Source organism: Phragmites australis, chromosome 12, assembly GCF_958298935.1.
Source record: "Phragmites australis chromosome 12, lpPhrAust1.1, whole genome shotgun sequence".
Classification (NCBI taxonomy): domain Eukaryota; kingdom Viridiplantae; phylum Streptophyta; class Magnoliopsida; order Poales; family Poaceae; genus Phragmites; species Phragmites australis.
This window is the reverse complement of record NC_084932.1, coordinates 3,102,457-3,119,709: the sequence shown is the minus strand read 5'-3', so window position 1 is coordinate 3,119,709 and position 17,253 is coordinate 3,102,457. Positions and strand designations below refer to the sequence as shown.

The 17,253-nt window shown below is 47.0% G+C and overlaps 2 protein-coding genes and 1 long non-coding RNA gene across 12 annotated transcripts; 1 reads left to right on the top strand and 2 right to left on the bottom strand.

Moving 5' to 3' along the window:
• Nucleotides 1–4,848: 4,848 nt before the first annotated feature.
• LOC133886632 (uncharacterized) lies at nucleotides 4,849–13,904 on the top strand. Of its 10 annotated transcripts, XR_009903396.1 has the most exons (10): nucleotides 4,851–5,205; nucleotides 5,325–5,423; nucleotides 6,023–6,185; nucleotides 6,275–6,454; nucleotides 6,552–6,686; nucleotides 7,213–7,295; nucleotides 11,465–11,656; nucleotides 11,796–11,923; nucleotides 12,920–13,013; nucleotides 13,105–13,145. XR_009903396.1 is itself a non-coding variant. In XM_062326365.1 (9 exons), the coding sequence occupies exons 1-8, from the start codon at nucleotides 4,919–4,921 to the stop codon at nucleotides 13,189–13,191; spliced, it is 1,128 nt and encodes a 375-aa protein (XP_062182349.1). In that variant the 5' UTR covers nucleotides 4,853–4,918; the 3' UTR covers nucleotides 13,192–13,219; nucleotides 13,332–13,904. The 10 variants fall into 10 exon arrangements, 4 of the variants coding, with proteins under 4 accessions (XP_062182352.1, XP_062182349.1, XP_062182350.1 ...); XR_009903393.1 differs by lacking the exons at nucleotides 11,465–11,656; nucleotides 13,105–13,145 and adding an exon at nucleotides 12,032–12,088 and having other exon boundaries at nucleotides 4,849–5,205; nucleotides 12,920–12,956; XR_009903392.1 differs by lacking the exon at nucleotides 11,465–11,656 and having other exon boundaries at nucleotides 4,850–5,205; nucleotides 13,105–13,136.
• LOC133886633 (uncharacterized) lies at nucleotides 11,439–12,749 on the bottom strand. The gene is made up of 3 exons (XR_009903397.1): nucleotides 11,964–12,749; nucleotides 11,671–11,867; nucleotides 11,439–11,592 (listed from the first exon to the last, which is right to left on the bottom strand). It is a non-coding gene; the product is annotated as an uncharacterized LOC133886633 (long non-coding RNA).
• Nucleotides 13,905–13,917: 13 nt separating the features above from the next.
• LOC133886630 (uncharacterized) lies at nucleotides 13,918–17,003 on the bottom strand. The gene is made up of 2 exons (XM_062326363.1): nucleotides 16,497–17,003; nucleotides 13,918–15,488 (listed from the first exon to the last, which is right to left on the bottom strand). Exons 1-2 carry the CDS (start codon nucleotides 16,867–16,869, stop codon nucleotides 14,380–14,382), a joined length of 1,482 nt encoding a protein of 493 aa, XP_062182347.1. The 5' UTR covers nucleotides 16,870–17,003; the 3' UTR covers nucleotides 13,918–14,379.
• Between the last annotated feature and the right edge of the window lie 250 nt (nucleotides 17,004–17,253).

Sequence of the window (17,253 nt, the reverse complement as noted above, 5' to 3'; positions counted from 1 at the left end):
CAACATTGTGACACGTACACTCACAAGCAGTGGACACACGTCCGAAGGCGTGCTTGCATGCTCCCCACGTGTCTGTTGATGACATCGACGGCTCGAGAATGGCTTGGCGGTTGGCTGAACGCCGGCGAGGTTGTTCGTCAGTAGGACTGGACGAAAAATTCGTAGCTCACGAACTAGCTTAGCTTGTTTTTGGTTCGGTTCGGTGCAATTTTTAAAAGGCAAGCTCATGATTTAGCTCGTTTCTTTAACCAGCTGGCTCGAGCTATTTTTTCTAGAGCCAATTGAAACTTTTGGGAGGTTAGGAGCCTACGCTGAATCGCTCTTAATCCTCTCTCTAGTCTCGACTCTCTCGACTCGTCTAGATAGTATTTGCCATCATAGCTGTAGGATAGGGTTCCAGCATCGGTCGTCATCGCCATGCATGGCCTGCCGACGCCCATTATCTCGTCAGTTGTTGTGCTCATCCCCATACCTATGCCTGCTCTTTAGTTGTCATCGCGTGTCGCTCAACTTGCTTGATTTATTTTGTACAATATGATGTATCATAAGTATGCGTGTTTCTGTATTTGTAAGTATGCATCTTTGTGTATCAAGTGATAAATTTAGTATAGTAGATCTATAAGTTTGAACTATAACTCAGGTGAAGTGATACTAAACACAACAGTATCAAAAATGGAAAAAAAATAGCAAACACCTATTTTTTCTTTTCAAATAGAAGGGAACAGAGGCCCTTCCAGTACCAGCGTCGGAGCTCGAACCCGGGTCGCTGGCGTGGAAGAGGGCTCTAGGAACCAACTAGCAAATACCTGAATATTTGGATGCACCATTAGATAGCCAAAAATGCAAACCAGCAATTATGAATGGCTCACGAGCCTAACGTGTTGGCTCGAGCTCTTATCGAGCCGAGTCAAGCCAGCAAAAATTTGCTCATTTATTAACAAGCTGAGCTGAATCAGCTCGTTATGTTAAGAGCTAGACCGAATGGTGTGCTCAACATCCAACCCTATTTGTCTTTGGAGCATGGTGTGCCGGACAGAGAAACACCTGGGCGAATGGACCTTTGCTTTTTCAGAACTTAAGGTTGCATGAGGAGCGATACGCTTATGTGATTGCACACCGCCAACAATATAGGATTTGTATGGAAAACAGCAGGGCACAGAGGGTAGGCTGCATCGACTCCATTGGGGGATGGCACTAAGCCTACAGCCGGCCATTGGAGCCGTCGTCCTTAACGAGGTAAGCTACGACCATCTGCGTGATGCCAAAGGTAGATGCTTGGTGTTGCCGGCCTCGGATGAGCTATGTGGAGTACACAGAGAACAGGAGCAAATGAGCCAAGAGTCGGGTTGAAGCATCTAACCTCTCATTTGAGTTTTAATAATTAATGATAATATATAATTTATGAACTAACATATTTAATTAAGTTATAAAAAATTAGTTCTACAGATATTATAAAGATAGAAGAAGTATGTGTGAAAGATATACAAATGGCTAGCTCAAGGCAAAGGTATAAATGTAGAATATTTTATTGCCATTCAATGATGATTAACGAAGAGAGATGACCAAATTGATAGGATAAGTGTCGTACTATTAAGAGGGGTTGACGTACGTTTACTTGAAATATCAAAAGTGCCATAATTGCTCAAACCTGCATTTTATGTAGAATGAGAAATTTAGTTTGAGAAGAACCGACGAAAAAACTATCTTCGAATGTTCTGTGTCGAGATGGTCTGACCACCAGAAGTAGCCGGTCTGACCGCTGTATAAATAAGGTAGTTTCTTACAGTTCAAGGTATGGCGGTCTGACCGCCGGGCTTAGCTAGTCTGACCGATGTATAAACAAGTTAGTTTTTGAGAAGGACCCCAGTCCCGATCTAACCTTAGAGTGTGCTGGTCTGACCACCAAGGAACATAGAGGTTCAGACCCTTTGCTCCGGCTGATGGTCTGACCGCCGAGGTTAGCCGGTCTAACCGCTAGGGAACATAAAGTTTTTGGTACTCTATTCTAGGCTCGCGGTTTGACCGAGACAAGTGACGGTCTAACCGTCAGACTGATATCAGAGTAATTATTTCACCTTTTATAGTCGTTGCACTGGTGGCAGTCTAACCGCTATGTGAACTACGGTTTGACCGCCAGATGCGCAGAGCTATCAAATCTTGGGCAACAACCACATTTTGTGTTGTGTGCTATAAATAGACCCCTTACTGGTTCAAAGGGGTAAGCAAGCACATCATTTCTGATCTCTTGAGCAACTGTCCTCCTCCTCTCTCTCTTGGCTTAGTGGTTGCACATTTGATAGTGTGAGAGCATCTAGTTTATTGCATTGTAGCGGTTGAGTTTTATGGCAGTAGTGATCCTTCAAGCAAGCGTCATCGACTTGTTACTTTTAAAGGTTTTCTGCCACCTTCTATACGGCTTGGAGATGATTGCATCGTTGAGCCCTCCAAAGAAGCTTGTGAGGGAGCCACAGTGGTGTGATTGTGAAGCCTTTGAGTATGTCTTGCTGGAGTGGTAAAGTACTACTCTAGTGAAATCAAGGTATCAAGTAAATCATTGTTTTATTTCGGCTTAAGATTAAGTTGTTTCGTGTGAGCGATTTCTCGCTGTGAGATTAAGTCGCTAGGCTCCGAATGAGGCACTCCGTCCGAAGCATGGCGACAGCATGTCAGAGGCGAAGCCGAAGGCTAGGCCGGGGAGGCGCTCTGCGACCCCCTAGGCTCTTAAGCCGTCTCCAGACTCCAGACAGAGTGCCTCCTCCGGAGCTTGGCGACAACGTGTCAGAGGCGAAGCCAAAGTCTAGGGCGGGAGATGCACTCTACGACCCCTCCGACTCAGTCCTTGTCGATGGGATATTGTACCATCGATGGCGGAGTTGGTGGCGATGGAGCGGGGTCGGAGGGCCAGAGATTTGCCCGGGAGCTTGCCTCAGGCTTACGACCCTTGTGCTGTTCTTCGCCGGCTCCCTCTGTGGCCAGGTATCTTTCTTGTCTTCTAAGGTATTCCTCCTTGAAGATTGTGAGGGTTCGTCAGTCGTCGGTATTGTGGCCACGCCCCGACCCATGCAGGATGCACCCCTATGCCTCCAGGGATACTTGTGGTTGTCATCGAGGTTGTTGCCGAGGGCTGCGTGCCCTGGAGCCTGTGGTATCCCCGGGGCCTCTTTTCCCTTGGGGAGATCGAGAGGCCGTCCGTTGAACCGACTCTCAGAGCCGGAGTGGTTCTGACTATGACTCCCTGGATGGGGTGGACTTAGAGTTCTCTGCGTGCGGTTGGCGTCACGAGGGCTACGTTAGGGCACTAACGGGGTCTGCGCACTCCGGAGCCCTGCGCCTCCTCGGAACCATTTTTCGCCTGAGGGGTCCGAGGAGGACGCTGGGCGGACAAATCCTCCGAAGATGTTGGCTCGCTCGGGGCATCCTGGGTGTTGTCGAAAGAGATACTTCGAGACCAAGCTCGGGCGGGAATACCTCTGAGTTCGACCACCCAGAACCACTGGAAGGCGGCCTGCTTAGCTGCGGCCTTGACCGCGACCTCTCCTGGCGCGGCGAGGTCTTCGCCATACAGATGCTGGAAGGCCTCCGCGCCGTCTTGAGCCTCCTTACCGACCAAAGGTTCTGGGTTGGCAGAGGCCAGAGGAACACCATCCCACACGACTACGGGGTTGACGGGTGCACACAGTATGCCTGGCTGTGGCAGCCACGCATGTGGTTGCATGGTTGCAACGGTGGATATGGCTGTTGGAGCTAGCGCTTTGGTGGTTTTTTTCTAGTGGTGTCCTAACCTCTCTTAGCATTTCTGTGTTCGAGTCCTCACTAATGGCGTGCTGTTGGCGCAAGAGATCATCTTGCGCTAACAAGTACAGCGAGAGTTTCTTCTAAGGAGGAGACTCAAGCTTGGAGACGAAGTTTGAGAGGAAGGGACGCCGAAGATGTATTGATAGTTGAAAAGATTGGTCTAGAGGAAGTATCACTATGTGTCTTTGTGTTTGTGTGTATCTGTTCTTTTTCCCGTAGGGGATCATAGCCTCCCATTTATAGAGTTGTACCTAGTTCGGTGTACAAGTTATCACCATGTACAAATATCTAGGATCTGATCCAATTACATGATCTTATCTTAAATAACTATTTTTAACCCTACATAGAAGATAAATATCTATCATAGTAACAACTATTACGGTACAAGTAACCTTGGTGGTGAGCCTATCGCCAATTGCGGCTTGACGTCACACTGCGAAGGGTGTCAGAATAACCTCCATTGCACTGGAGTATCAGGATAAACACCACTTACACTAGCATTAATTTCCCATCACTTCGTATCAGGTCAGTTACAGAAGGTGTACTTTCTTCTTCGATATTATCTCTAAAGACTTACTGTATTTTTGAGCTTCGAGAAAGACATATAGACACTAGAGAAGTGAGCCCGAAAGGATGCACAACCTCTAAAAGTCAAACCACATGCTAAGAGTCTAGAGAACAAAGACTAAAAAAAATCTTTAATAAGATCTACTGTATTTTTAAGCTTTGAGAAAGCCACATAAATACTAAAGAAGTGAGCCCAAAAGGATACACAGCCTCCAAAAATCAAACCTCATGCTAAAAGTCTATAGAACAAAGACTAAAAAAAATCTTTAATAACGATCCTTAACTACTTCCGCCAAACACACTTCGCAAAACGCCTGCTGGTTTCGTGCTGCTGTCGATCTGGTCCGCTCGATCTGAATCGAACGGCTCTTTTTCTTCTCCTATAGCTTCATCATTACATCTTTCACTAGCTGTTGGATGTGAGTGATGAGATCGATCCATGGAATCGGAGGGTTCCGGAGCAAAGTGGTCCGATCTGTGACAGGCAGGGCCCACTTATTAGCTATCTAGCAAACCCAGACCCGAGTCACAGTCACCGAGCCAAACGGAACCACCAATGCTCCGCCGCCGCCCGCGCCTCCCCGCCGTCCCCTCGCCGCCGCCGCCCGCACTCCGGCGAGCCTTCCGCTCGGAAGCCGCACTCGAGGCCATCCGCTCGCGCTCACTCTCGTCGAAGACCGCCGCCTCCTCCTCCGACGCGGACCAGGCGGGTCCCGCCAGCCTCGCGCTCTACAACTACCCCACCTTCGCCGGCGCCTACGCCGCGCTCGCCGCCCGCCTCTTCCACTGCCGCCTCCGCCGCCGCCTCCTCGTCCTCCCCTTCTCCTCCGTCGAGCCCTTCAGGTTGCTTCCCACTCGCAGGTCTCCGTTTCTCGTTGCATTGGCTTCAAGTGGTGTTAATCAGCGTGTGCACCTCTTCCTCTCATGGCGGCGTGTGTTCTTGGAATTAATTAATCAATTAGAGTGGAGGACTTCGAGGATGCGGGGTTCCAGACGTGCTACCTTTTGGATTTCATTGGGCCGAAGAGGTTTGCTTTCGAGCTCTCCCAATTCGTCCCCAGGTGCGTTTCCAAAGATGAACGAGTTACAGTATAAATGGATCACCAGATGGATTCCTTTTCGTTTTACGAATGAGTGATTTGATCAGTTGATGGAACAATAATAAACAGTTTAGGTTTTACACTTTTACTAATTACTATTGTCAACAACGTTCAAAGGATGATTTTGGTTAATTGATGAGATGAAAAGGAAGTTGCTTTTGTATGGAAGAATCAAAAGAAAGGAACATTTATACTGTTACCTTACAGCTTTGCAGAGTGACGATGGTTGGGTTTGCAGATGATTTCAGAAACCAAATTCCTTATAACCATGTCCCTTAGGATTTTTACCAATCGTTGCAGAGCCTCCTAACAACTAGGGTTAATTAGATATATGTCATTTCAAATATGCGAGGTTTGAGATATGCCACTACCACTTTGGAATGGCATATTTCAAAGTTTAAAAGTAGCAGTGGCATATATCTAATTAACCCTAACAAGTAAATCGTTTTGTCTGATATACTTGGTGATGCTAACAAATATTATGTTGTACAACCTTGTTTAATTGAGCAACTTGGTAGATGGATATAACCTCATGAGTCATGACATGCCAACTGATGCAGTGTGATAGCATTTGATCACCGGCAAAGTACACTAGCAAGAATCTCCCAGTTGTTGGGTCAGTGCCCAAGCAATGTTGAGCTTCACATCGACACAACAAAGAGCAGTGCTCGAGCTGTATTTGATTATTTCTCCAAGAAGCTTACAGGAACAAAATCTGATTCTGTGAGTAGAGAAAAAAATCATTTATGTTTCAGTTCATTATCTTGTGTCATTTGAGAAGAAAAAAATGAGGATGTTCTCTTTTCATACAGGGCATGTGTGAGAACTTGTTGGAACAAGAAGATGAGGAGCGGGTTTCAAATGTTCTCGAATACATAGAGGATGCAGATCTGCGACGGTGGCAGCTTCCTAACACCAAGGAATTTCAGACAGCACTTAGGGATGAGCGTGCAAAGTTGAACTGTGTCACAAATCCTCATGTTTTTGAACAGGTTTAGGTCTACCTGTTGTCATCATGCTTGTTGCTTGTAAGATCCTGATCTTTATGCATGACATGGTCAATGACTGCATTATTGGTACCCCAAACAGCTACTACAACTTGATGCTAGCGATCTGCTTACTAGGGGGAAGTCACTTGCTCATGATCGCCTACAGGCTGCAGCAGAGTTCATACACAAGCCTTTCAAGATTCAGCTCGGAAGAGGGTTGTATGGTGAATGCCTGGTATGTGAACAAGATGCTCTTCGTTGTACACCATTCTTTTTTTGTTTTTTGAAGCCTTCTAACTGTATTGCTTTAGCAAATGCAAGTAGTTCTGCATCCATGAGTGTGCTTGCTTCAATGCTACTAGGCTACTTGCTAGTGGACATAGGCAACTGTAGTTCAGAATCGCATGCTTCTGGTCAGCCTTCTTTATTCTTTAATTGACTGATCCTTTCTCCCAACATCACAGTATCATATATTAAGATGTTTTGTTTTAGTAACTCATGCTAGTTCAACCATTTGTTTTATAAGTGGACGTTTGATGCAAATTTGATGGAATGCTTTGTGCTTATTGTTAACCGCATCTGTTCTTGGATTGTTTTGTACCTGAAGTATTGTTGAACTTGGTTTAATGCTGGAGTACAACCCAGCTCCAGAAATTGCCTCTTGAAATCACTTGGCAAATTAGTTTTCTCGAGAAGTGTTATATAATTAGCCTTTAAAATCCCTCATTTACTACAGTCATGTTGTACTTTCATATTATTAGGCAATCAGAGCAGATGGACACTCAAAATTGAGCCATGAAATCGGTTTGGAGTTGAGTCGAAGGAGTGCTGCTGCTGGATTAAGGTATAAGCTTTATTCAGGTTAAAGAGCATGAACATAGATATTATGCATAGTTGCATACTAGTTAGGTGCCCGTGCGTTGCAACGGAACTCATGTTTTGTACGAAATGGTTCCATGTTCTACACAAAACAATTGTGTTTTGAACACACCATGCGCCGAGCATACGATTCACGTTCTAGGGAGATACATGAATCCATGTTCTACCCAAAAGCAATTCATGTTCTCACTGGTTTTTGGACACACCTATGTTTTACATAAGTTTTGCACAAGATGGTATCCCAGTTGCTTCAATTAGCCCTACATGACATAGAAGAGTTGTTCACATCTTATGATCCTAATTGGAATATAGAGACCAAAATATGCAAGCTTCATAGCTTGTAGTTTTAGATATATGAACTTTTACTAACTTGTTTATTGCAAGGGCAATTTTTTTTACAACAATAGAAGTGTCAATTTGGCTATTCAACAACACATAATAAGGCACATTTTGGCAAATCCTAGTCTAATTAGAACTCTTCCTATTCTATCATTCTGTGAAGATATAGCTAGCATAAAAGCAAGCAATAAAGTCAGATCTATGAAAAAGGTGAGCAAGAAAATGAGGCACTCACTCTCGAGGCGGTCGATGAAGCCGAGCACGTAGTTGGGGTTGTGCAGCGACCACAGCACGTACTGCTTCCTGGCCCCACCTCCGCCTCCGCCGATGTCGCTGTGGTGCGGCACGATGTAGGCCTGCAGCTCCCTGCCTCCCCGTACTAGGGTTGTTAAATTACAGATTTAGGCTGTGATATTATAAAAGGACTTATAGTGCATGTCGAAGTGACATTTCAAGCAATGATAATTACAGAAGGTGAAATTAAAATGGATTGTAGTCTGATGGAAAAATACTAATAGAAATGTACCTTAATCTTGTGAGTCAACCAGAGACCAACATCAAGAAGCAGCTTATTTCCGGATGCATCTTGTTGATCTGCAGCATGTTGGAGCCTCCCAGGAAAGCACACACTCTCACAGCTCACTGGAATGCAAGGAAGAAGATGAACAGTGGTTTCCGGCGACGAACGCCGCGGCCGCCGCTACGGCCTGTATCTCGGCTAGTTTATTTTCTGAACTTGGCTCACTGAGATGGAGGGTTACAACGGCCTTTTATAGACCACAGCGACACACACGGAGCTCTCCTCCATCGCCCAGTCTCCTCGCGCCGATCCGCTCGACCCGGACCACGCCATGCCCGAGCCTCACGCTCGTCTTCACAACGTGCTCCTCAATGCGCGGCTAACGCAACCCACCTGCACACGCCTCCAACTAACTCTAACGCGCCCACCGCGCACCCTTCGCTCGCGAGCCCGACTCGAACGACCTGGAGCGCGACATGACGCGCTCGGACTCTGCCATGGCCGCAGCCTCTTTGCAGCTCATGTACAACTCGGCGACACACGCCACACACACAGACAAGACGCACACAACGCACACGGCCATGCCAAGGTTATTGCTAACAATCACCCCCTAAGCTTGACATGGCGAGTACTCCAATTCACAGTAATGCCGGCTCCTCGTCGGCATCGGCGAGCAGCGCCCTCTCCTTCTTCGTCTCCCGGCAGTCCCTGGCGCGGTGGCCACGAACGCCGCAGTTGAAGCACCTTCCTCGGTAGCGCCTGCTAGCGCCCAAGCTCGTGCTGCTCGCGTCCCCGTCATCCTTGTCATGGCCGCCGCTACGGCCAACGCCCTTCTCGCCACTGCCATGGCGCGCATAACCGCTGCACGCCCGTTCCTTGCCGTCGCGCTGACGCCGCCGCGCCTCCCACTGCTCCTCAGTGAGGAACAGCCTCCCGGCGTGGTCCGCCGCGGGTTCTTCAGCGTCGGCCTCCTCCACCACTTGTAGCCGCCCGATGAGCTCCTCAACGGACATGGCGTTGATGTCCGCGAGCATCTCGATCGCCACCGCGACTTGCTTGAACTTCTTCGGGACAACGCGTAGGATCTTTTTCACCACGCGACCGTCCTCCAGCGTCTCCCCCATCTCGCGCAGGCTGCCGACGAGGCCACTGATGCGCATGGTGAAGTCTCCGACGGACTCACCGTCGCAGAACACGACGTTCTCGTACTCCTTCCAGAGGCGCTGCATGCTCGCGGCCTTCACGCGATCGTCACCAACCCTCATGGGCTTCACCGCATCCCACGCCTCCTTCGCCGTCTTCTTCACGGCGAGCCCGGCCTTCATCTCCGGCGGCACCGTGCGCAAGATGGCGGCCAACGCCCGCCGATCCTTGGCGCGCTCCTTGGACACGGCCACCACCGCGTCCCACAGCTCCATGGCCTCCAGCGACACCTGCATGACCAAGGTCCACTCGTGGTAATTGGCCTTGGTCAGCAGCGGTAGCTCGACGGCGCCGGAGTTGCTGACGACGCGCTCCACGGCGACGACAGCCTTGCCGCTGTCTCCGATCTTCGGTGGGCTCGACGGCGACGACATGCTCTCCAAACCAAGCTCTGGTACCAATTGTTGGAGCCTCCCAGGAAAGCACACACTCTCACAGCTCACTGGAATGCAAGGAAGAAGATGAACAGTGGTTTCCAGCGACGAACGCCGCGGCCGCCGCTACGGCCTGTATCTCGGCTAGTTTATTCTCTGAACTTGGCTCACTGAGATGGAGGGTTACAACGGCCTTTTATAGACCACAGCGACACACACGGAGCTCTCCTCCATCGCCCGGTCTCCTCGCGCCGATCCGCTCGACCCGGACCATGCCATGCCCGAGCCTCACGCTCGTCTTCACAACGTGCTCCTCAATGCGCGGCTAACGCAACCCACCTGCACACGCCTCCAACTAACTCTAACGCGCCCACCGCGCACCCTTCGCTCGCGAGCCCGACTCGAACGACCTGGAGCGCGACACGACGCGCTCGGACTCCGCCATGGCCGCAGCCTCTCTGCAGCTCATGTACAACTCGGCGACACACGCCACACACACAGACAAGACGCACACAACGCACACGGCCATGTCAAGGTTATTGCTAACACAGCAGGTATGCTTTGAGCAGTAAGACCATGTTCTGCTCCCTCAGCCACAACAATAACCATGTGGTTGTTCTCCTTCAACCTCCTATCTATATACTGGAATAGTCCACCCTCTCCTTCCAAATAAAATGGTGACTCGGGAATCAAACAGCAGTCCTAGATAACATGGAGATGATAATTAGTTCCATCTATCAAGAAGACAAGTGACATATCAGAACATTAAGTGGTCACATGTTACACAGCTACAGAATTCAAAACAAACAACAGAGCCAAATATGCAAAACAGGACACTTGAAGTAACTACAGAATACATTGGAATAGTTGAGGTATGCATAGAAGCCATTAACTCACTACATCTTCAGAAACTATGGCAGAATCATTTGTCCAGGAAGTACATGAACACAGCTATAGGACTAACATTGCACAGCCATTTGTTATTCCGAAATTATGATATCAATTAGGTATAGACTAAGCTCCTTTTTTCCTCTCTTTTTCTTTGCCAGAGTTTACCAAAGAAATCAATTTGGTCTATCTGTTTTTCCTAATCCTTTTCATGATGTCCAATCTAAGCGTCCAGAAAGCTTAATCAATGAAAAATTCCTATATAGATACAATCTTTTTCACGAGCATAGGCTGCTACAGGGTTCTGGGTAATAAATAGAGCCAAGTAGGCTGGATGATCTTGCAAAGGATTAGGAAAAGCCTGCCACAAAGATTGAACAGGGAAACCATTAGCTTAATCCTCATGATGTCACATTGAAAATTACTTAATTTTAAGGTAAAATAGAAAGCAAAAATAGACAAATAAATTGCTGCATAGCCTGTTTCTTGTGAATGCACACCTAGATTGTTTACAACAGCACAGAGTATTCCTTAAAAAAGCAAGAAGAAAAAGTTGCTAATTAATACAAGTAATTTCGTTCTGTTAAGGAAAAAAACGAGTTGCTCCTAAAGTAAAGCTATGCTCTATTTTACCCAATCTAACCTCTCTTCCGAAGCATAGAAACAACAAATCTGACAATAAGTCACCTACGAACATAGACGCAAGGAAACAAGATATCCACACGACAGCTCAATTTTGTCAGGAATCATCAAGTAATATTACCTTTCTCTTGGATCAGATCCAGCTAATGAGATGACTAAACTGATTAGGTGACAAGAGACTCCAGATGTAGTAGGATGTGATAGATGGCAATGACAAACCTTGGCGGCCGAGCTTGCATCGCTGTGTGAAGCTGTGGTGGTTTTGGTTTTGTCAATTTCGGCGGCTTTTTCTGATTCTGCAAGATTGAAGCATTTAACTTTGAGTAATAATAATAATTGACAGTCTAATATAGCAGTGAGGTAAGTAAAATTACCTGGATAGTGTCCACAGAAGAAGCTTCTCAGCAGGTGTCCATGTGTTGAGTTGCTCTCTCCATGTGTTGAAAGGTATAATTGATTAATTAACTGTTTGTTACTTGATAATTTGTCATGATGATAGCAAACGCACATTGAATTTGAGAATCTGTGGAGTTTTCTGTGGAAGCGGAGGGAATGCAGGAGCTTCAGCAATCTGAAAGCAGAAAACAACACCTAGTTAAGCTTTAGCTCCTCAGAATTCAACAAGCAGTTAAGTGAATATTCTTTCAGATGCAAAACAAATTCTCACCTTTTTGTTAAATGGTTGTGCCCTGAACTTGGGGATCTTGGCCAACATCTCTTCCTCTAGCTCTGCAGAGATCTTCACTCTGACTGCTCGGACTATGTTGGTAGTCTGAAGCTCAGGTTCCTCTGTTAGGCCTGCTCACTGCTGCATCTTCCTGCATTACGCACAATCAATATGGATGCTAATCCACTTAATCAGCTACCCTATTCCTTTTTCTTAGCTGCTCCTTCATGGCTGCATCAGCACTCCTTTTGGACCGCAGACACGAGCTCGCCGCCATTGAACGGGTTGTGATCATGGGCACTGCAGCAGCAATGGTAGAGCTCGCCCTCTTGCCCCGCTTGCTGCTGTAGCGGCGCACAGCGGTTGGTTCCGGTTCCAGCGACTCCGACTGCCGCCGCTTGGAGCTCGACCGAACCCTCATCTTGACGCCTCCTCCCCCTCTTGTGCGGCGGCGAGTGGCATGCCTAGGGCTAGGGCTCGATCGGCCAGGCAAGGCGAAGAGTCAGGAGGTGCCGTGCGGTCGGTGTGTGTGGAGACGGCTCCTCGAGCTCGAATTTGGGGGAAATGGCGTGTGGAAGGACGGGGCGGTAGTAGCGTGGACGCCGGGATCGGCGGCTGTGAGGACGACGTGCCGACGCCACTGTCGGTGGGGGTGAGATTGGGGATGGGGAGGGGAGGGTGATGATGATGCGTGCACGGAAGCAGAGGCGTGGATGGGGGCGAGGAGGCTAGGGTGGATGGTTGTGGAAGGAGGACGAACGGATAAGACGTTCCGGTTTGCTTGGTTTCTAGCTTGTGAGTTTTTTTCCAGTTTTTTAGCGTGGGATGATGGTTTTTATTAGGCAGTTGGGAACAGGAGGTGGGAGGGGACGACGTATGACCAACTCTTGTTTTATATAGTAGGGACTAGTGTTGCTTTGGTAATTCATTCAAGAATGTTTTCCTTTTCTTTACAGGCCTATAGGAGCAGTGGTCTTCATGCAACGTGGCATCCTAAAGATTTGCTTGAGGGCTACCGACAGTACAACTAATACAGCAGAGATTGCAAAGGTATGCTGTCTTTCCGTTAGTTTCTTCAAATTTGCATGGCCATCAACCAGGATTTGATTGTTCATATAATGTTGCATCATGAAAATGTTAGGCATATGGTGGAGGTGGAAAACCTAGCTCAAGTTCTTTTGCACTAAGAATGGAGGAGTTCAACAGCTGGACTTCGGTGAATTCATAACTCATAAACAGACCTGGAAGGCTGGAAGGTGACGTTTTTGAACTGTCATTCTACAGAAACAGGCACTCAGCTGGCCGCACCTTTTCTCATTTGCATGGAATAGGTGAAAATGAGCTGACGTTGAAGCGTTCTGATTTTAGAGGGGGGAAAGCCAAAGCGAAAACAGTATCCTGGCATGCTCGTTGTTGCTCTCTGAAGAACAATCAGGAGCATAATGCTTGAGCTTGAAGCTGTTTGGGAGCACGGTTACAAATATCGTCGGTAACCGCTCGTTTATCGCGGTTACCAGACGATTCGGTCCGCATCGCTTTTATAAACCGAGCAGTTACCGATCAAACTTCAATTTAAAATTCAAAAAAATTCAAAAATTTGATCGGTTTCTACCTAATTCAATTGAATTACTGTACAATTACCGTGGCGTGGTTACCGCCGGGACCGGTAACGGTAAAAGATTTGATGCAGAAGAAACAAAGAATTCCCAACTGATAAGCGTCAGAAGTGATCCCAACGGTGCAATGCAACTATCCTTTCAGCCTTTCCATTAGACTTATGTGCTTCAGTTGTACAGATATCCTAAGGTGGTGTACTTTGACAGAAAAAACTATGACACCTCGGGTGGCTAGTTGTACAATTCACCTCATCCTCCATGCAAGGCGCATGGTCTATGCTGTTGACAATTTCAGCGATTAAACAATATATGTGGGCTTAACTCATAGTGGATATTATTAGACCAGTGATTCTGACTGGTTATACATAACTTGTTTTATGTCCAAATTTGCCGTGATTGAGAGCCGATTCAATGAGCAATGAATTTTTTAGGTCAACAAGGACCAAATATCAAGCTCGAGATAAAGCCAGAAATGATTCAATTCTACCAGAACAGTTACAAGATAGATGCAAAGGGGTGATCGTACACGGTAACAATTGCTAAAATTTGCTCCTCATTATGAACATCTATGCAGCACAACCATAAAACTATAGCTCTTTAGCTTCAACGGTTTCATGTTGTTGATGTTCAGCCTCTTTCCTAAGTTCTGTTGACGTTCAGCTCATGAAAACATGATTTGAAGTACACCGCGAATACAATCATCTCACCTAAGCAGTGATCCCTTTTACGAAGCATACTCAGATGAACACTCATCTGGTTTCACTCTTATGCCCTTGATGAGACGGATAAACCTCACAGACTCAATGGGCTTTAAGGCCATTCCATATAGATGAAATGCGTTCAAATAACCCCTTTTTGCTAACATTACCTTGCACCCCTGAGGAAGGAGTGCCAGCAGCAGCCACCATATCAGCTTTCGTACGGCTAACCCGTGGTTCTGTTTGCGTAACAAGATCAACATCCAGAGCATTTCTTTGGTCTCTAGACAATGCATCAGATGGTGGTGATGGGACATCCGCTGCCAGAGTAAAATCAGCTTCCACACGGTTGGAAGGTGGCTCTGCTCCTGTAGTAAGATCAGGAGCTTTCATTTGGTCTCCAGATATTTGATCTGATGGGGAAGATGTGACATCAGCTTCCAGAGTTTTCTTTTCTGTACATGATGGTAATTCTGATGAGGAAGACTGGGCATCCCATGATGATAGCTCCTCACTTTCAGTCTCATTAAGGCATTTTCCCTCAATGCTACTTTGGGCGGAATCCATTCTGTTGAAACTTTGTTCAGAAGACTCCACAGATCTTTTGTAAACCCTAACTACAGCAGGATGGCAATCACCTGGTAGAGGATCAATAAATTTCACAACATCAGGCATGGCTTGGAGAAGGGCAGAGAGCTTTTTGAAGCCAAATACTCCTTTATTTATAAACACATCGATCCTTTTAAGCTCTGCTCGAAGATTTGGAACACTGACCCCTTCAGGATAAAAGTGTAGTACTTGCTTAATCCCATTGACCATGGCTTTGGGGACTTTAGGTACCTTGGTATTCCGACGTAAAGCCATGGGGTCCTTTGATTTCAGAAGGAGGTCATCAACAGCTCCCCTGTAGTGACCATACCAAGAACAAGATAAACCATCTGGTGGTTGATTTAAAAATTTGGGTTTGAGATCCACCCCTTTAACTAGAGCCTCCCATGGCCACATAAATGTCGCTGCACTGCGTAACATCCTGGAGCCAGCAGCATCAGGGCAGGAAAGCAGTACGTTATAATTGCTCATCCGAAGACGATGCAGCACGTTTGCAAAGTCTTTATCCCCAGATATAAGGAAGAAATGGGCTGGTGGAGGGTTCTGAGCAATCCAATAGACGAGATCAGCCATGAATGATCGATCACAACCATCCTTTCCACCTAGACAAGGGAACTGTATTATTAGCATGATCAGACAGAATAGCAACATTGCATAAATGAAATCAACATGCAAAAATAAAGAAAATTATAGATTTTTTTTATGTAATGTACTGGTATTGTTATTCTGTGATGGCAGCAAATTTTGAACTTCAACTGTGCCTACTATCTCTAGAAGAGGTAAATCATCCAACTGACTTGATACTGAAGTTTATGGAGTCCTGTTTAACTTGAAATGGCAAAAGCAGTGCTAAAGCAATAAGCCACTAATGATATTCACATCCTAATATTTGATAGTTCACGTCCAAATAATTATTCAACTCGAATAAGGTTACCAGCATGCAAACTGCTACCTTACACTGTTACCGCTTATGTACTAGTCTTCACACTGCTCCCAACATTGGCCCCAACCCCCAAATGATGAAACCCTAGAGAGAACCAGAATTTCAATCCATGAAGGTCACATATTTCTTACAGCATAGTTAAGAGCAGCTTGCTGTGGCGTCATTCCCCACAATTTCACCATTAAAAAAACACATTTAAGAGAAGCTTCAACAGTAATCTGAGCTAATCCCTTAGTACAAAATTCTAAGATCAGCTATCTTTACGGATAAATTACGCCAATATCTACTGAACATCAATAGAATAGAATCGGTATCCTCACGAACCCAAGACCGTATCCAATATTACATGTATCAAAACAACACCTAGAGGCTACTGTCAATTGCACCATCCATGCACCGCAGATGTTGTAAACTTGCCGCAGTCCAAACTACATACAATCTAATCAATCAGAAGCGCCAAAGTGAGTGATCATTTCTTACTCTAATGAGATGTTACGCATTCCACGGCATGACTTACTATCAGAATTCAAAACCCTTACAAAAAAGCCAATACAACTTTCTAATTCTAGTAACATACAAACACTTAAAATTCTGCGGCTAGGGCGAAAATTGCAATCCGAGAAAGTGAGGAAATGAGGAGCGTGGAGGGAGGAGCAGTGGACGCAACTGGAAGGGACGTGCGTGAATGTGACGCCGGTGGTCGCGAGCGCCTCCTGCTCGGTGCGGGGGATGTGGCAGACGTCGCCGAAGGCGGTGATCTCGACGGGCCCGCGGATGCCGGCGCGCCGCAGGGCCTCCGTGACGCGCGGGCCGAGGCGGAGCGGGTTGACCCCGGGCGGGAGCCGGCACATCTGGAAGTCCCACCACACCGTGACCTTCACCGCCTTGCCATCCTCGTGCTGTTGATACCACGCGCCGTAAGGGGCGGTGGCGTGGTGCGAGCTCAGGCGGCGCAGGCCGAGGCCCTGGCCAGGGTGGGCCGACTGGACGCCGAGGAGGAGGAGCAGGCGACGGCTGCGGGAGGAGAGCGCCTGGGACATGGCTACGTACGGTTGGCGATTGGCGGCGGCGCTCGCCGTGGCGGCGAGGGCGAGGCGGTTGGTTGGTCAGGGCTTTAGGCGGAGGAGCAAAAACCTCGTGGGCTGGGATGGGCCCAAACGGCAAATAGAGAGGTGGGCTTTTATTTTTACACAAGAACAATATTTTTTTAAATAAAAATCGATATTACTCCACCGAATTATGGCAGTTATGCGGATACCCCCAAATTATTTCGTGACACAATTTACTCCTGACTATTTAAACTAGGTAAGTTCACCCCTAGCGATCTTTTTCTCCTCGTAGAAGTTGCATTATAAGTTCAACATTGTAAGATTTTTAATGATTTTACAAGAAATTTTGATGATTTTTAATGCATTTTTATGTCT